The sequence below is a fragment of the Littorina saxatilis genome, linkage group LG6 (genome assembly GCF_037325665.1).
Source record: "Littorina saxatilis isolate snail1 linkage group LG6, US_GU_Lsax_2.0, whole genome shotgun sequence".
Taxonomy (NCBI): Eukaryota; Metazoa; Mollusca; class Gastropoda; order Littorinimorpha; family Littorinidae; genus Littorina; species Littorina saxatilis.
Window position 1 is genome coordinate 26183977 of NC_090250.1, and position 18965 is coordinate 26202941.

The 18965-nt window shown below is 44.1% G+C and overlaps 3 protein-coding genes across 5 annotated transcripts in view; 1 reads left to right on the forward strand and 2 right to left on the reverse strand.

The window, feature by feature from the left end:
* LOC138968852 (uncharacterized) overlaps positions 1–18965 on the forward strand; it is a 147025-nt gene that overhangs the window by 72462 nt on the left and 55598 nt on the right. The window lies entirely within an intron of this gene.
* LOC138968860 (uncharacterized) overlaps positions 1–18965 on the reverse strand; it is a 510049-nt gene that overhangs the window by 18048 nt on the left and 473036 nt on the right. The window lies entirely within an intron of this gene.
* LOC138968844 (ganglioside GM2 activator-like) lies at positions 3692–16382 on the reverse strand. 2 transcript variants are annotated; one of them, XM_070341506.1, is made up of 4 exons: positions 16138–16382; positions 8703–8876; positions 7799–7969; positions 3692–4819 (listed from the first exon to the last, which is right to left on the reverse strand). In XM_070341506.1, the coding sequence occupies exons 1-4, from the start codon at positions 16234–16236 to the stop codon at positions 4682–4684; spliced, it is 582 nt and encodes a 193-aa protein (XP_070197607.1). In that variant the 5' UTR covers positions 16237–16382; the 3' UTR covers positions 3692–4681. The 2 variants fall into 2 exon arrangements, with proteins under 2 accessions (XP_070197607.1, XP_070197608.1); XM_070341507.1 differs by having other exon boundaries at positions 16147–16381.

Genomic DNA, 18965 nt, shown 5'->3' on the forward strand with positions numbered 1-18965 from the left:
AACTCGAAGGCAAAAGAAACGCAAATAAAGGATGCGTTAATTAAACCTTTATGGACTTGAAATAAAACGAAAAAATGATACTAGCATGTTCTGCACGTGTTGTTTTAGTGGTCTTATCTTGTCAGAACCGTGTTTGCCGTTATCTGGGTCACACGTGAGGTCTTGTTGACGGGGATCCCAAACCGTCATGGGGACCACTTTCAGCACATGCACAATGTGGAAAAGCAGCTTTTCGTGTTCAGAGTGTTCAGGCAAGCTGTACCGTACTCACAAAACTGTTACAACATTCATTTCTGCGACACAGGCGCGATGCCGAGACTATCACCAGATCAGCTCCAACAGGCGATCGGGAGACTTGATACCAGACAATCAGTTCAGCAAGTTGCTAGGGCATTTGGAGTAAATGTCACCCCGGTTTATCGCCTGCAGCAACGTTTTCATGCCACTAACAGTACCTGCGACTTACCAGGACGTGGCAGACCCCGGGTAACAACAGCCCGACAAGATTGCTATCTTGTCCATCAACACCAGCGAGATGCATTCGAAACTGCCGCCAACACAGCCCGTAACACATTTGGGGTGCATGGACAACCCGTCAGTGCCAGAACTCTACGCCGACACCTTGGTGGGCAGAACCTGGTAAATCGGCGTCCTGCTCGACGTCCTGTCTTGACAGCTCAGCATCGCCTGGATCGTCTAGCCTGGGCCCAGCAGTATGCCCACTGGCGCCATCGGGACTGGCGGGGGGTTCTTTTTTCGGACGAGAAGCGCTTTTGCCTGGAACCTGGCGATGGGCGTGTCCGGATCTGGCGAAGACCTGGACAGCGGTTTGCTAACAATAACATCCTGCAGCATGATCGATTGGGAGGTGCCAGCGTCATGATATGGGGCGCCATTGGTGTCAATTAGCGAGTGGGACCTGTCGTCTTTCAGAACGTCGGCCAAGATCGTGGGAATGGTGTCAATGCAGACCGCTACATCAATCAAGTCCTGCGTCCCTATGTGGTTCCATTTGTCCAGAGGTACCGGAACTGCCTGTTCCAGCAAGACAATGCCCGTCCCCATACTGCACGTGCTACCCAGGACAGGTTGCGTCACAACAGCGTGAACATTCTGCCTCATCCTTCTCGATCTCCGGATCTCAACCCAATCGAACACTTTTGGGACATCATGCAAAGAAGGATTAATGCCCTTGCCCGGAGACCCCGCACAGCAGCAGAACTGCGTGCTGCCGTGACCCAGGTGTGGGCTCAGGTCCCTCAGCAGCAAATTAATCACCTCGTCCTCTCCATGTACCGGAGGTGCGCCACAGTCATCAACGCCCATCCCCCCGCGGGTTAGGGGGAAGAATTTACCCGATGCTCCCCAGCATGTCATAAGAGGCGACTAACGGATTCTGTTTTTCCTTTTACCCTTGTTAAGTGTTTCTTGTAAAGAATATAGTCAATTTTTGTAAAGATTTTAGTCAAGCAGTATGTAAGAAATGTTAAGTCCTTTGTACTGGAAACTTGCATTCTCCCAGTAAGGTAATATATTGTACTACGTTGCAAGCCCCTGGAGCAAATTTTTGATTAGTGCTTTTGTGAACAAGAAACAATTGACAAGTGGCTCTATCCCATCTCCCCCCTTTCCTCGTCGCGATATAACCCTTCGTGGTTGAAAACGACGTAAAACACCAAATAAAGAAAGTAAAGAAAGAAAGATCAACGCCCAGGGAGGAGCAACACGCTATTGACTTTCAACAGTCTTCAAACAGTGTCCAGTGGAACATGGCACGTCATGCTCTCATCCCAATACACTTTTCCGTATGGTTTTTGTATAGGTCAATTCGTTTCCTTGTTATTGTTAACCCGAAATAATTAATTCGACATTAAAATTCATGGGTAACCCATCTTCACTGCATCATTTGCGTTTCTTTTGCCTCTGAGTTTATTAGCTTGGCGGTAATTACGATGTTGAGAATACTTTTGAGAACTCGCGTGCACATGTTTGTGACGGACACACCGACAGACAGACAAATCTGCGCTTATCACGCTTCTAAATTGAAATAGAAAAAAACAAGAAATTCCTTCGAGGTAGGAAAAACACCCCCGTTGGTCAAAGGGAAATAACCATTCTCACTGCACCCATTCTCACTGCCACCAACTGAGAAGGTTATTTCCCTTTGACCATGAATATGTTTCTCTATAAGTCCTTGTAGAATCTTAATCCACCAATAACTCCCTAACCGTGTGTTTGACTGGTCCCAATTTTTGTAAGGACCGTCTCAGGAATGTATAAAACCTGTTCACCAAGTTTGGTGACGATCGGTCTGTTCATTCTTGAGATCTATATGCGAACACAAACACACAAACACACAAACACACAAACACATCGACCGAAACCTATACACACCCCTATACCGGGGGTGTAATAACATGTGCAGATTTACTCACACACTTTCATTTTCATGTGAACTTTTGGTGTGGGATCCCTTTGTGGTTGACTGGGCTCTAAACAACACATATTAATAATAATAATAATTAAAGGCATGTATTACTTTGTGGAATGCGATTTGTTTACATTTTTACAAATCGCGGTTTTAGGTTCGACGTAATTTTTAAAATGTTTTTACATTTTTACAAATCGCGGGTTAACAGGGTTGGTAAGCGGGTGGTTGATTTGGTTTGATTCTACAGAAGATAACTTTCGTTTACAAGTAAACTCTTTCTGTAATGCTTTCCGCACATAATAGCATGCAGTTATTTCAAATGAAACATTTTCTTTATAAGCAAAATATTATGTTTAAGGATGACATTAACCCAAATAATCTGATCAATTTACAAAAAGGCTTACCTCAAATATGCATAAATGTGACCTACTCGTGTCTCTCGTCAGTATCTCAAGTTCCCAAAACAATTGTAATGTAAACCATTCCATATCAGCAGTCTTCCCAATCACATGCTTTGTTATCAGGTGTCTAAAAACAAATGATACAAAACATTGTTGCACAAATCGAGGTCTACATTTTGTTGAGTCAAGAATGTGTGCTCTTTAATAGGTAATCCAATCTTGCGCTAAACGTTATGTTCTTGACGAATGGGAATTAGCCATAGGAGCTGAAGATTAAATATGTGTGAGTGTGTGTGTGTGTGTGTGTCTGTGTCTGTGTGTGTGTGTGTGTGTGTGTGTGTGTGTGTGTGTTTGTGCGTGGGTGCGTGTGTGCGTGCGTGTGCGCGTGCATGCGTATGTGTGTGTGTGTGTGTGTCAGTGCTAGCTTGTGTGTGTACATGTTTGCGTGCGCGTGTGCGTGCGTGCGTGCGTGCGTGCGTGTGTAACTGAGTACTTGCTTGCGTGTGTGCTGTCTGGCTCTCTCTATGTGTCCGTCTGTCCGTCTACATGCCTACCTGCCTGTCACTCTTTCTGTGTGCGCTAGCGTGTTTACGTTTTTCTCTCTTTCAGTCTTTGTGTCTGGATGTGTATGCGTGTCTAGCTCGGTATGTGCCTCTCATTCTGCATGTTTGGCTGGCTGGCTGGCTGGCTGGCTTTCTGTTTGTCTGGCTGTTCAGCATGTGTCTGTCTTGCATCGGAGGTACAACACATGAAAGGTATCCTCCGCCGTGAGTAGCCTATCTTGGTTCATGCAGAAGTTTAGGCGGGACACTCACTTTTTAACTTTCAGAAATGCAAATCAAACAAATCAAACAATGGCGTATTTTGGTACCCTGGACATTTTATTCGCATGCTGGACTTGAACTGTCAGCAGAAAAAAATAATACATAAAAATAGTCAACTAAACTAGTGTGAAGTATCGAAGTCAAACAACAATGTTTACTGTTACACTTTTATGGCTGAATGTTAGTGCACCAGCTGACTATAAAACCTCGCACGAGGAAAAATAAGAAACAACATTCTTTTTATAAAAGCTATCCGTGATCTTTAACGGGCAAAACAGACTTCGTATAACAACAATTATAATCAAGCGAAAAATACCGGTATAAGTGTTAGGACACCCACCCAACCTAAACAGAAATTAGCGATGCAAGGGAGACAACTGTGTGAGAAATCGATTTTTTGTTCAGTGGATCGTGTCCCTTCATTTATGTATTGTACAATCCCATTTGCAGGCCTACAATTAAAAAATAAATATAAAAATTGTGAAACGCAAGCAAACATCATTTATATTGATGAACTTCGAGCAGAATTACCGCACAAAATAATGTAATACACTCAAACGTACCGCGAGTTCCAGTATTCTTGGGGCAGGGGGATGTAGGGAGAACAACACTGCAGAGTTTTATGCGGGACATTCACTTTTTAACTTTCAGAAATGCAAAACAAACAAATCAAACAATTGTGTATTTTGGTACCCTGGACATTTTATTCGCATGCTGGACTTGGACTGAAAAAACAAAACAATGTAAAGTATAAATTGACTTAAAATTAAAACAAATTAAACAAATAAAAATATTCACCAATTCTGTGACAGGTCAATACAAAAAACTAGTTAACTGTATACACCAAGTGAACTCGGTAAGAAGGCCCCGAGTCAGTTGCTGAATATCACCAACTTAAAACTCACAATAGTTTTAATAAAATGGCTCAGTGCGACGCTATACAAAGCTGTAAAACAACAACAGGCAATGGCACAGGTTTTTAAAGATGTCAACATTATTAATTTTTTTTTTAAGTGTCGCATAAATTATCCAAATGTGACCATGATGTCATAGCATCCCACGGGCTGGTTGTTGTAGGTGAGGTTGGCCTGAAGGTGATAGTCACCAGGGGGGAACACCGCGGTATTCACGTCAAAGCTCGCCACGGGTAGGTTGTAGCTGCCCTGTAAAACCACAGTAAAGGATCTCAAAAACAATGACAATGACAATGACAAAGCTCGCCACGGGTAGGTTGTAGCTGCCCTGTAAAACCACAGCAAAGGATCTCAAAAACAATGACAATGACAAAGCTCGCCACGGGTAGGTTGTAGCTGCCCTGTAAAACCACAATAAAGGGCCTGAGAATCACTGAAAGGGGAGTAAGCACTCTAAATGCATGCAACATGAGAAATAGAGTAAGTGAGAAGTATGCTCGACACGGGCAGGTTGTAGCTACCCTGTAAAACCACAGGAAACAGTCTGAGAAACAAGGGGGAGTAAGCAAGCAAAATGCAAGCTAAATGCATGCTACATGAACAATAGAGTAAGTTAGTATCGCTCGCCACGGGAAGGTTATAGCTGCCCTGTAAAACCACAGTAAAGGATCTCAAAAACAATGACAATGACAAAGGTCGCCACGGGAAGGTTGTAGCTACCCTGTAAAACCACAGTAAAGGATCTCCAAAACAATGACAATGACAAAGGTCGCCACGGGAAGGTTGTAGCTACCCTGTAAAACCACAGTAAAGGATCTCCAAAACAATGACAATGACAAGGCTTGCCACAGGCAGGTTATAGCTGCCCTGTAAAACCACAGTAAAGGATCTCAAAAACAATGACAATGACAAAGGTCGCCACGGGAAGGTTGTAGCTACCCTGTAAAACCACAGTAAAGGATCTCCAAAACAATGACAATGACAAGGCTTGCCACAGGCAGGTTGTAGCTACCCTGTAAAACCACAGTAAAGGATCTCAGAAACAATGACAATGACAAAGCTCGCCACAGGCAGGTTGTAGCTACCCTGTAAAACCATTAAAAAATGAATGTACCCTATAAATCAAAAGTATTAAGAATTTTGCGTATACCTATAGTAAACCACAGAAAAGATTGTGTGAATCCTGGCTAGGCTTTAAATCCAAAGAAAGATGTGTTGCATATACCTTGCAAAACTACAATGAAATTGATAATGTGTGAATGTACCCTGTAATTCGAAAGTTAAATTTGTGTGTGTGGTTACCCTGTAAAACCACAGCAAAGGATTGTGAAGTGAATGATCCATGTAAATCAAAAGTAAAGATTGTTTGTGCGTACCTTGTAAAACAACAAGGGAAGTGTATGGTGATAACACGACTTTTGTCATTAGGAGATTATGCACATCCGTGTGTATTCAAGGCAGTATCAGCAGTTTAGATACATGTCTAAATTACAACAACAACGTGATCGGGAGGTAGTGCGTGTAAAGAAATTAACTGATACAAATATCACCACCCTGCACGTGAAGCAGCCAGGCTGTGGATTGTTGGTATGTGTTTAAGCGGAAGGCTGCTCTCCTCACGTGTAGACGCCTGAAGAGATCCTTACTAGTGCCTATGACGCCTTACGCGAGAAGGCCTGTACGTTTAAAGGCCCACTCCGCCTCGTGAAAACAGTTCGCCTCACCGTATCAAATACCGGCACGGTGGCCTAGTGGTAAGGCGTCCGCCCCGTGATCGGGAGGTCGTGGGTTCGAACCCCGGCCGGGTCATATACCTAAGACTTTAAAATTGGCAATCTAGTGGCTGCTCCGCCTGGCGCCTGGCATTATGGGGTTAGTGCTAGGACTGGTTGGTCCGGTGTCAGAATAATGTGACTGGGTGAGACATGAAGCCTGTGCTGCGACTTCTGTCTTGTGTGTGGCGCACGTTATAATTATGTCAAAGCAGCACCGCCCTGATATGGCCCTTCGTGGTCGGCTGGGCGTTAAACAAACAAACAACAACAACAACAACAACAACAACAACAACAACAACAACAACAACAACAACAACAACATAAGCGACGACATTAAGCGACGACGGTAATCGTGCCAATGTTGCTAGGGAAGTTCAAGCAACGAGTAGCAGCGGAAAAGTGTCGTTACTATATTCTCTCGAATATTTAAGCTTTTATCTATACAAGATATAATTATGACAAAGAAAATACAGTCAAACACGCTTAAGCCGAACTCGCCCGGGGAATGAAAAATCGTTTCGCTTATCCGAGTTTGTGCATATCCGAGTTCGGATAAGCCAAACCTTTCCCGAGAGAGTTTTGCTTATCTGTCAAAATCACGTTTGAGATATCCGTGTTTGAGTTAGCTATTTTTTGACAGAGTTTGGCTTATCCGAATTAGAAATAGTCTTACAAAGAGGGGGGTCTGGCGGGGAATTGGTTTTGGTTTCAGATATCCGAGTCTTTTGCTTAAGCGTGTTTCGTTTACGCGAGTGCGGCTGTAGTGCATTTGAATAGCCCCTTCATCAGATGACTTACGAGTTACATACAGTTATTGTAGGCCGCTGATATCAATATCATACGTGCAGTCATGTGAAATTGATTTTCCGAGTGCGAGTGCTAAATGTGTATGTCCCAGCTCTGGGTGCTATTAACGATATCATACAGTAGATAACTGTTGATGTAACTGCCGAGTATCAGTGTCGCCAAACTCTTTTGCTTACATAAGTAGTCGAAGTATGAATCAACAAAGCAAAGAGGACAGATATAAATCAGGTTTTCGACTGCAGCAACAACAACAACAACAACAACAACAACAACAACAACAACAACAACAATAACAACAATAACAACAATAACAACAAAAATCAAATACGCGAACATACAAACAAAAGATTAATTTCGAATAACCCCGTCGGGTTCGTATGGGTTGTGAAAGAAGGAATACCCTTGCTTTTCCTTTGACAAATAACTTCAAAAGTGTTCCTGTCCACGTTTCCGACACACCCATCGCTAGTGATTGCCCCCCCCCCCCTCCCCCCTCCCCTCCCCCCTCCCCCCCCCCCCCCCACCCTCCCCCCTCAATGTTTGTTCGGGTAAAAACCCAGGGTATCCATTCTTTCACAACCCAATCAAAGCAGACAGAGTTATGTTTGGAATTCGTGTGCACACAGAATAAAGACAGGGACCCTACCTTCTGGAAGGGGCATTGGCAGGGGATGCCGGCGTCCACAAATGGCTGTGGGCACCCTGGGATTCCGGACAGGAGAGCACAGACGTCGTCATAGCTACACGACCCGATCTGACCGATGCAGGGCACCTTGATCCACGTGTTGTCGATCTTCTTGCCAAGGTACAGGCTTCCCTGCACGTGATAACACGCGGAAACATGTAAAAATTGAGTCATGGCATTTGCAGGCATGAATAGGGCTTGAAGTTTTTAAATTTGACGTAAACACACACACACACATACACACACACACACACACACACACACACACACACGCACGCACACACGCACGCACGCACGCACGCACACACGCACACTCACACACACACACACACACACACACACACACACACACACACACACACACACACACACACACACACCAACAGCGTTTCTCAAGACAAACAGGCATTTGAGAGATGAGTCTAAAAACAGACATATCATAATCATCAGATTTGAGAAATCAAGGGAAGTAATTAACGTTCTAAATGCATTTGACATGTGCAACAAGACTACGTGAGAGTTATACGGAACCAATCTCCTGGCACCTGAGAGAATAACAAGCATTGAAATGAACAAACGACTTTCGACTGAAAAAAAAGGAAACTGTACGTCTCGAGTCAGTCTCGAGCCTCACATTCTGTCGGTACTGCAACGATTTTGTGTGTGTTAATCTTGCTTTTCTGCTTGCATTAGTATTCTCAAATATGCATTATGATTTCGTCCGCTATCGTGCGTACTTCTGTTATGTTTCACTGGGATTCGCTAATAAGCACTATGATTAAAGTTCAGATTCAGAATGCCAGATATCGTATTTATGTCAAGATACTGAAACTAAATAAAGTGTTGTTCAAACCAATTTGTTTACCTTGAGCGGAGCGCTGACGGTGCTCTTGACGTCGATGGCGAAGGAGACGTTGAGAGGTCCAGGGAAGCTGAGGGGGTCCGGACTGAAGACCAGCCTGCTGACCACTCCCATCTCCTGGTCAGCCGGCAGACAGTTTTTGAAACTGTACGTCTGGAGCCTCACATTCTGTCGGTACTGCAACGAGATTAAGTTTGTAAAAATGACAGGGTTTGTGGGACTAGAAGGATTTGAAATGAAGGTGTGACGTAAAACGCTTAATGTGTTAGACTTGTTTAAGAAAAGGGTGATTTGTCCACTTTTCAAATTTTCTTGTATTCATTTACTTATTTTCTAATCACTTATCCATCTTCTGTTTTCTCTTCTTATTTATCTATAGAATCGATGTTAGTCTCCTTTTGTATGTGATTACTGTTTCCCGAATTTTCAGAACTGTACAGATTAGCTAGTTCAAGCCTTCATTTCTTTGGTTTTCTCCGTGAATCTTCGCTTTTGATGTCCTTCTTACAGCAGACGTTCGTCCTAGTCACACCAAAGAAAGTAACGATACCGCTAAACGTCGTTTGTTTGACCTCGTGTTACCTGGGAGACAAGCCAGCGTCATACTGTAAGAGAGACGTGAGAACTGTTGTTGTGAGTACGGTTACCAACTAGTCAACCAGAGGGGGGGGGGGGGGCTTCCAAAATGAGGCAGGGGTACAGGTGCTGGCCAGACGGGGGTGTCTGGGGGTCGTTGCCCTCGGCTGCTGTTGACATGTTGCATTAGAAAGGGTACGTTAGTTCTCTCCTTGAAAAAAAGGGAAATTTACCGGGTAAGTGGGACAAGACAGAGGTAAACTTGTTTGTGAAGGAGGGGGGCGGCGTTTGGATGGAATAGTGTTTTGATGAGAAACAGGGAGCTGGACACAGAAAGTGAGGACAATGACCTTTAACAGGGACAAGGTTTTTTTCATTAAAAAGAAAGAAAAACCAGTCAGTTGGACACGGAAAGTGAGGACAACGACCGTTTTAAGTGACAAGGTGTTTTCATAAGAAACAGTGAGTTGGACACGGAAAGTGAGGACATTGACCGTTTAAAGGGACACGGTGTTTTCATTAGAAACAGTGAGATGGACACGGAAAGTGAGGACATTGACCGTTTAAAGGGACACGGTGTTTTCATTAGAAACAGTGAGTTGGACACGGAAAGTGAGGACATTGACCGTTTAAAGGGACACGGTGTTTTCATTAGAAACAGTGAGATGCTCAGATGGACACGGAAAGTAAGCGGGACTACTCACCACCCGCTTATCAGCGCTGAAGAGAGATGGGAGCAAGGGACGTAAGTAAAACTCTACCACCCCCTGAGCATCGAATCTCACCTGTCAAACACAAGACAGGGGTCTTCATCAGGGCCTAGGAGCACGAGAAGGTTACTACGCAAACGGGAGCCAGCCGCGGACTCGGATTGGTTGAAATTACACACACACACCTCAGTTTAAACCAATCCGACCCCGCGGCTGGCTCCGGTAACTGTCTTTTGCACCTCATCCCAGGTTAGCATAGAGTTGATACCCTCATTGTGAGAAGGTTTTTCGTTAATCTAACATAGACGATGTTCAGAAACAACTCTGTCAGGATTTCCAAACGTTGTAGAAGACTTGCGCCTCACTTCAGTGAGTCGAACAGTAATACGCATGGCCGACCAGTTTAACCCAGCAATCGCAGCGTATAACTGCATAACATACATATTGGAGTCGGTTATACGCTGCGATTGCTGGTTTTAACTGGTAGACCACGTGTTATTGCTTGACTCACTAAAATGGGGCGCAGGTCTTCCACAATGCTTGAAATCTTCACACAGTTATTTCCGGAAAACGTCTATTTGCCCGTGAAAGTAGGTCACTTGTGAGCTGTGTGCAACATAAATGTCATGATGGTTAATGGACGTCATCGTTACAGTTTTCTTCCCTGTTTCAAAGTTATGACGTCATCGTAACAGTTTTCTTCCCTGCCGCATAGGGATGACGCCATCGTCACAGTTTGCTTCCCTGCCGCATAGTTATGACGTCATCGTTACAGTGTTCTTCCCTGCTGCATAGTTATGACGTCATCGTTACAGTTTTCTTCCCTACTGCATAGTTATGACGTCATCGTTACAGTTTTCTTCCCTGCTGCATAGTTATGACGTCATCGTTACAGTTTTCTTCCCTACTGCATAGTTATGACGTCATCGTTACAGTTTTCTTTCTTTACGAGTTGATTTTTGGTATGTGACCAAGTGGAGGGATTGTCTTATCTGTTAAAAGCCTGGCCAGATCTGAGATTGTGAGACGAACTGTTTTCGCGAGAAGGGCTGTACCTTTAATATCTCCAACTACGTTCTGCTTTATGGTGTGAGATCGATCCAGGATTCACGTTTGTAATTGTGTTTCCAGGTATCTAATAGCAAGGGTATTCCACATAATTCAGTGTAAGATTACGAACAGTGGTTAGCGCATCGGACTGTGGGCCGGGAGGTCGTGGGTTCGAATCCCATCAGGGTCATGTGGGTTTTTCGGGCTACGGTCGGCTCCTACCCAGAGTGGAAGTGCTATGGTTCCTATGGGAAGGCTGGAATCACACAGCCGAGTGTCATTCACTTAACGAATGCGACTTTGAGGGTGCTCAGGTTCTGTTTACCTGACCAACACCGCAGGTGCTGCAGTTCTCGGGCCTGGTTGACACCAGGATATATTATGACAGTAAGCGTAGAGTGCTGCCCTGTCACGTAGTCTCAAACCAAAATTGGAAATCCATAGCATCATTACAATCATCCTCATCTCATTAATCATCCAAAAATTATAAATTGTCCTTGCTCTTGTGGCCCTTCATGCCCGGAGCTCTCATGGTGACCTTGGTCTCAGTGTTCCTGTTCCATCCTTCCCTGAAAAGTACTTCTGCTGTCAGTCTTCAACGTGTGACGTTCTGGGGGGTCGACGGAGGGACGTGGTGGCTGTCTGCTCTCTGGAGGGGACCCTCACTCAGTCTGGCTCCGCGACTTAGCAGTCAATGTCGTTAGTAGGGGGCATAGTAGGTAGTGGGCTGCGTCCGTTAGCTCGAAGTGACTTAGCAGAAGTGCAGTGTCATCTTCCGAGGGTAGCCTACCGCAACGACCCGACATCCCTCCCTGGAGCGTCTGTAAAATCGGCAAGTCTGGCAGCGGAACGAAATTCAGATGTGGATGGAGCAGTGAGTGCAGGGACGGGGCGGCGTGAGAGCACACCGGGACAAGGAACAGGTGTAAGGGGGAAAAAAAAAATTAAAAGAATATCTCAGCAAGTAAAAAAACATCCAGATGCCCTGATTTCAAACAAATGGAAGCAAGGGATCAATCAGCAAAGCATATTATGCAACCTCGTTAAGCTGAATGACCATACGAGTATTGAGAAATGCAGCGAAATGTCGCAGCATTGGACATTGTCATACTGTCTGAAATTTCACAGACGTGACACAGATCTTGAGAAGGCCCGTACATATTGTGCAAGTTGTTGAACCTTGGTTTGCATTCACTGTAACACATGTCGACCTCACGTGTTGTACGGTGCACTCAAACCTAGTTTTAAAACAATGCACAGAACGCAATGCTCAACAGCTTATCGGATGTCGCACAGAACACGTTCCAGCTTGATTCATTATCTACGATAACACAATGATGAGTTGGCCTTTCTTCTTCACTCACATCTTGATTATCTACGATAGCACAGTAATGACTTGACCTTTCTTCTTCACTCACATCTTGATTATCTACGATAGCACAGTAATGACTTGACCTTTCTTCTTCACTCACCTGGACCTAAGTGGTGTAACACAAGCTTACATTTAGAATCGCATTTAAAGGCTCACTCCTTCCCGACCATGACACATTCTTCTGTTGTTGTCGTTGTTTGTTCATGCTCATGGACTGGGTGGCCGAGTGGTAACGCACTTGCGCTCGGAAGCGAGAGGTTGCGAGTTCGACTCTGGGTCAGGGCGTTAGCAATTTTCTCCCCCCTTTCCTCGCCTAGGTGGTGGGTTCAAGTGCTAGTCTTTCGGATGAGACGAAAAACCGAGGTCCCTACGTGTACACTACATTGGGATGTGCACGTTAAAGATCCCACGATTGACAAAAGGGTCTTTCCTGGCAAAATTGTATAGGTCCAATTCATTCTTCTTACTCGGCGTGACGTTATCAAATGGATCGGCTAGCTTTAGCCCTAAGGGGCACAACTCCGCTCATACTCTTTTCGCGCCGCCATAATGGATGCCGTCTTTGTTAGTTTTCTTCATTGCACTCTTGTTCTTTTTGCGTATTTCACTGTGTATGCAGACAGGGAAAGGCGCGAGCGCCGTAACCAACAGCGAAAACGGCCACACGACCACTCAGCGAACCGAAACAGAATCCCTAAGCTGCCTAAACGACAATAGTCAATCTATTGTCCCGAACCTACAACCCGGTCTGCCCTCGGGCGGACCACCCTCATCTTCCAAAAAGGGATGAATTGTCTCGTTGCTAAACCAAACAAACAACTATTACACCCTCCCTCCAATGAACCTGTACGCATAGTACACATACGGGGAATATAACCCGTTAATATACGACCACAGTACATTTAGTACAATACATCCTAGTACACACCATGGAGGAAAAATCCCACCATAAATCATACATAAATGATTATCTTTATTGTTTTTCTTCTTGTGAATAAACACAAGAAAGAAATGGGCTGAACAAACAAATACACGAATCACCGAGCCTTATATAAGCCTCAGTCACTGTGAGGACATTTGGGTAATAAACCACCAGTACGTGCAAGTACATCCTAAAAAGGGAAATGAATAATAGTCATCTATAAATGATTATTCTCAATTGAGAATCAAAATAATGAGGATATGGGTTTGAATAGTTGTCCCCTGACGAGGCTACCTTTCAGTTTCCCCAGAACACCTCTCTAAAACCACAACTTAAAGAAGCTATCCTAGCAATTTGAAACTGTAAATATTGCCGAAAAGTACTACAATTGGGAGAGGTACTTAGGGATCTCTGGGCTGCCTACTGCATTTGCCGGGTTTGGCAGACCCTTGATTTTTACCCCCTATGCCACACAACGTGTCATTTTCACTTTTGTCGAGTCGCCACCCAACGCTGCAAGGCATCCAACATGGCGGCGGATGACCAATTCCAGAGAGTTACGACCCGTGATTCTCATACCGCGCGCGCCGAGTAGAAATGCTGTTGATAACTTGAGTTTCTGCAATGGGCCTATAGGCATAGATAAAAAATGTCCACCAAAATACCCGTGTGACTTGGAATAATAGGCCGTGAAAAGTAGGATATGCGCCGAAATGGCTGCGATCTGCTGGCCGATGTGAATGCGTGATGTATTGTGTAACAAAAATTCCATCTCACACGGCATAAATAAATCCCTGCGTCTTGAATATCTGCGCGATATAAATTGCATTAAAAAAATAAAAAATAAATCCCTGCGCTTAGAACTGTACCCACGGAATACGCGCGATATAAGCCTCATATTGATTGATTGATGCACTAAGGGGATCCACTTGGACAGTTACCAAAGACCCACAGTCTTGGTGCTTTCTGCGAAGAGTAGGAATTTTTTTCTCAGAAGAAATTTCGCAAATGACACTTAATTAAGTCACTCTAGGAAAACAAAATCAGCTAATTTTCCCAACCTGCAAAGGAAACAGCCAGGATGTTGAATTTGGTATGTGTCCAAGTGGATACTCTTGTTGCGTGTGAAATGCTGGACAGACTTGTAGTTCTTCACAGTATCCTGTACGTCAGAGGGCCGGTGCTTTCAAAGACACCAGCGCGCCTACGTGTGTGAGCAATCACGATATCATCGTTTCACAAGACGTTAAAACAGGTAAAAGTATCAGCTATTCGCATGTTACAGTGAGCACATTTCTGTGTGCGCAATCATGCAATGCCGGTTTACAAGCCACGACACATTCAAACTTTAAAACAGTAAGAATTTTCAGCTATTCGCATGTCATAGAGAACACATTTTATTAATTAATGAGTGTTTCCAATGAAACAATTATGATTTGTTTTTTTGCCCCTTTTGTGTCACTCGCACATGGACGTAAATTGCCTAATTACGCTGACATTACAGATAGTATATCTTTTCCAAGGCCATTTAATGTCGAAAAGGCTTTTTTTCATGTTGCGAGCTCATCCTGAACTCAGGTCAAAATTAATTGAGTTCGGCTCATTCTCTGTCTGTCTGTCTGTCTCTGTCTGGCAAGGAAACCGGGTTTTTTTGTTTGTTTTTTTAACATATTTAGAGCTTTTTGTAATGTATTATTGATATAAGCAGATTCGCGATCGTCGATAATGATTTTTCATGGTGTTTTGTAATTTTTAAATGACAAAGGAATTGATATGTAAGACAGTTTCAAGCGAGCTATTTTTCGCGGCTGTATTTACTGTGCAAACAACTCTAAATATGGCAAAAGTGTCACGTGATAATCACGTTTGGTTTCGGCTCTCACTGGAGCAGACGATTTTTTTTGTAACCAAGTCGGCCAATCTGCAATCATTTTCGTCTCGCGAACACTGATCTCAAATTTAGATCATGCTCGCGAAAACCATTATGGGAGATAACTCATAGATTCGCGTAGGACTGTAGCGTCCGGTCAGGGAGAGAATGAGCCGAACTCATGTTGACCTGAGTTCAGGATGGTTGCGAGCTATGCAACTGCTCAAGTACCATTGCTCTCATACGAGCTCCTTTACTCTGCTAACAAAGGCACAGAGATCTAGACTCGAGACAATTTTAGTTGTTTAGTTTCCTTTCTGCTAAGTCAGAGTATTGCTACTTTGGACTTAAACAATAATACCTGAATATATTTTTGTATTCAGGATTGTGTTAGAAGTATGCAAGCTAACGCACGATGCAAGATGCGTGCGTGCGTCTGTGTTTGTGTTCGTATGTGGCTCTTTGACTGTTCGCCTGTACGTTTGTCTGACTGTCTGTATGTCTGTCTTGAGAATATACACTTACTTTATTCACCACAGTGTTGTCTGTCTGCCTGTCGGTCTACCGGTCTTTTTACTTGTCTACCTCCTGTCTGCATGCCTGTCGGTCTGTCTGTTGGTCTGTTTGTCTGTCGGTCTGCCGGTCTTTTTACATGTCTACCTCCTGTCTGCCTGCCTGCCTCTGTGCCTGCCTGCCTGTCGGTCTGTCTGTCGGTCTACGTGTCTGCCTATCTGTCTGTCTGTTTACCTGTCTACCTGTCTACCTGCTTGCCTGTCTGTCTGTCGGTCTACGTATCTGCCTGTCTGTCTCTCTGTCTGTCTGTTTGTCTGTCTGTCTGCCTGTCTGTCTGCCTGTCTGTGTGTCTGTCTGCCTGTCTGTCTGTCTGCCTGCCTGTTTGCCTGCCTGCCTGCCTTCCTGTCTTTAGCATACACACTTACTTCACTCACCTCATTGTTGACAGCAAATCGCACGACAGATGGCACACCGATTGTACAGGCCGCTAAGGCAGCGAAAACGACCAAGAAAAATTCCCTCATCTTTCCAGCGTATAATTAATTCTTACTGCTCTTGCTCTCTCAGTCCACCGTAGTAAGCTTACGTCTTTTCAATCAACGGACTACAAAAACCACCAGTGACAGATCAAAGCTTGTTGAATGTGCAAAGTCAGCTGATTAGTGTTTCTCCTGTGTGACCAGGAAAAAGATAAAGCCTCTCACTGACGTTTTGTGATGCAATGTTAAAGGCCCACTCCGCCTCGTGAAAACAGTTCGTCTCACCGTTTCAGATCTGGCCAGGCTTTTACATGGAATAAGACCAACCCTCTACTTGGTCACATACCAACACTTAACAGCCTGTGTGCTCTGTGTGGACAATATTATTATTTTTGATTATTATTAGTAGTAGTAATTTCGCAAATTAATTTGATAAAAACAAATTCGTGTTGATTTTTGGTATGTGACCAGGATGGTCTTATCCATGTAAAGTCTGACCAGATCTGATACGGTTCGTTTGTTTGTTTGTTTGTTTGTTTGCTTAACGCCCAGCCGACCACGAAGGGCCATATCAGGGCGGTGCTGCTTTGACATATAACGTGCGCCACACACAAGACAGAAGTCGCAGCACAGGCTTCATGTCTCACCCAGTCACATTATTCTGACACCGGACCAACCAGTCCTAGCACTAACCCCATAATGCCAGACGCCAGGCGGAGCAGCCACTAGATTGCCAATTTTAAAGTCTTAGGTATGACCCGGCCGGGGTTCGAACCCACGACCTCCCGATCACGGGGCGGACGCCTTACCACTAGGCCAACCGTGCTGGTATCTGATACGGTGAGGCGAACTGTTTTCACGAGGCGGAGTGGGCCTTTAAACGTACAGGCCTTCTCGCGTAAGGCGTCATAGGCACTAGTAAGGATCTCTTCAGGCGTCTACACGTGAGGAGAGCAGCCTTCCGCTTAAACACATACCAACAATCCACAGCCTGGCTGCTTCACGTGCAGGGTGCTGATATTTGTATCAGTTAATTTCTTAACACGCACTAATGATAATCTGCAAAATTAATTCATCCAAAAATATCTGTCTGATTTAAGGCATGTCTCCACATGATTGTAGAAGCCTGGACAGGCACTTCATTTCATTTCATTTGCTTGACATTATTATCCCATTGCTGAGAGAATCGGGTCGCTTTCTCCCAGTGGACAGATAAATGAGATGGTGAGGCAAATCGTCCATCAGGGAAGGAGTGTGCCTTTGTGAGATTAAAGTTCAAAAAGTCTAACGTAGAAATAGCGACTGGTAATGTCCATTTTGGGATTAGTCCTATAAGGGACAATCAACAAGGAAAATATGAATGATCCAAATTGTTATTGTGAGGAAACCGGATATCCAATTAGATGTCTTTGGTGCGAAACTATGATTGAATGGGCTGTTCTAATATAGAGATGTCGGAGCAACCAGAAGCAATGAAGCGGTGTGACATTTCTGTTCATGCGGGGGCTATACGATGTGTGTTCGTTGTCACATTCGCTTTCTTTTGCTTATAGCTTTATAAGTAATGGAGTGATTCGTCTGGAATTAGCCGCACGGATTTGCCTTAGACATAAATATTTGAAGCGAATCGGTCAAGCAAGGAAATCGCGCGTGCGTGCATCCGTAATGCCAAATTTCAGGCAAAACGGACAAGCGATCAAAAGTGTGACAGATGGACGGACAGACAGATGGACGGACAGACAGATGGACGGACAGACTGAGGCTGTTTTATTACATAGATGTTGTAGCAATAAAACGGTGTAGAGAACGCACAATCGTTACAGCTCAAGACATTTCTGGTATTTTCAAGACCAACGTGATAATGCAAACATAGTTAATTCATGTCCAGGCCCACATGAAGGGATATTAACAATCGAACATGGGTGTAGAGGGCACTTGCACAATTAGTCTAATATTTCCTCAGGTGTTTTTCATTGCGACGTATGTGTGTTGCTGACTCAGTAGAAGCGATTCTTTTCTTTTTCCTGTTTGTCTTCTTGTAAATTTGTCAGCTGATCTAATCAACAACAGTATTTGAACTTGTCAAGAATGACGTGATCTGTCTGAATGAAACAAGGAAATTGTTATGAATCATGTGTGCTGAATCGAATAAAGTTACTGTCTAAAGTAAATGAACAAAGACATAGACTGACAGCGTGTGACACGGAGATAGAAATTGACACACACAGCCAGACAGACACACAGAGCCCGCGAAGCAAAAAGACATGCAGAGAGAGAGAGAGAGAGAGAGATAGAGAGAGAGAGAGAGAGAGAGAGAGAGACAGAGCGAGAGAGAGAGAGAGATAGAGAGAGATAGAGAGAGAGATATATATATAGAGAGAGAGAGAGAGAGATAGAGAGAGATAGAGAGAGAGAGAGAGAGAGAGAGAGAGAGAGAGAGAGAGAGAGAGAGAGAGAGAGAGAGATGATGATGATGATGATGGAACTTTATTTTTCAAGGATAGAGGTTTAAGGCGACGCCTTTTCTTACAACCGGTCCTTACTTCTAATACAAATGTCTAATAAATGATAAACAAGTAAAGCAACATGACAAATAAACAAAGTAAACGAACGAACCAGCAAACAGTCGACAAGTAAGCAAACAAGAAAATAAACATAAACAACAAAATGACAAAGTAAGCAACATACAAGCAGAGAGAGAGAGAGAGAGAGAGAGAGAGAGAGAGAGAGAGAGAGAGAGAGAGAGAGAGAGAGAGAGAGAGAGAGAGAGAGAG

Bases quoted from the DNA above. Each gene is read 5' to 3' on its own strand.
- LOC138968844 (XM_070341506.1), bottom strand. From the start codon at position 16,236: ATGAGGGAATTTTTCTTGGTCGTTTTCGCTGCCTTAGCGGCCTGTACA. The intron at 7,970-8,702 runs GTAAACAAATTG...TATCACGTGCAG, and splicing joins CCGTCAGCGCTCCGCTCAAG to GGAAGCCTGTACCTTGGCAA. The intron at 4,820-7,798 runs GTAGGGTCCCTG...GTGGTTTTACAG, and splicing joins GCCAATGCCCCTTCCAGAAG to GGCAGCTACAACCTACCCGT.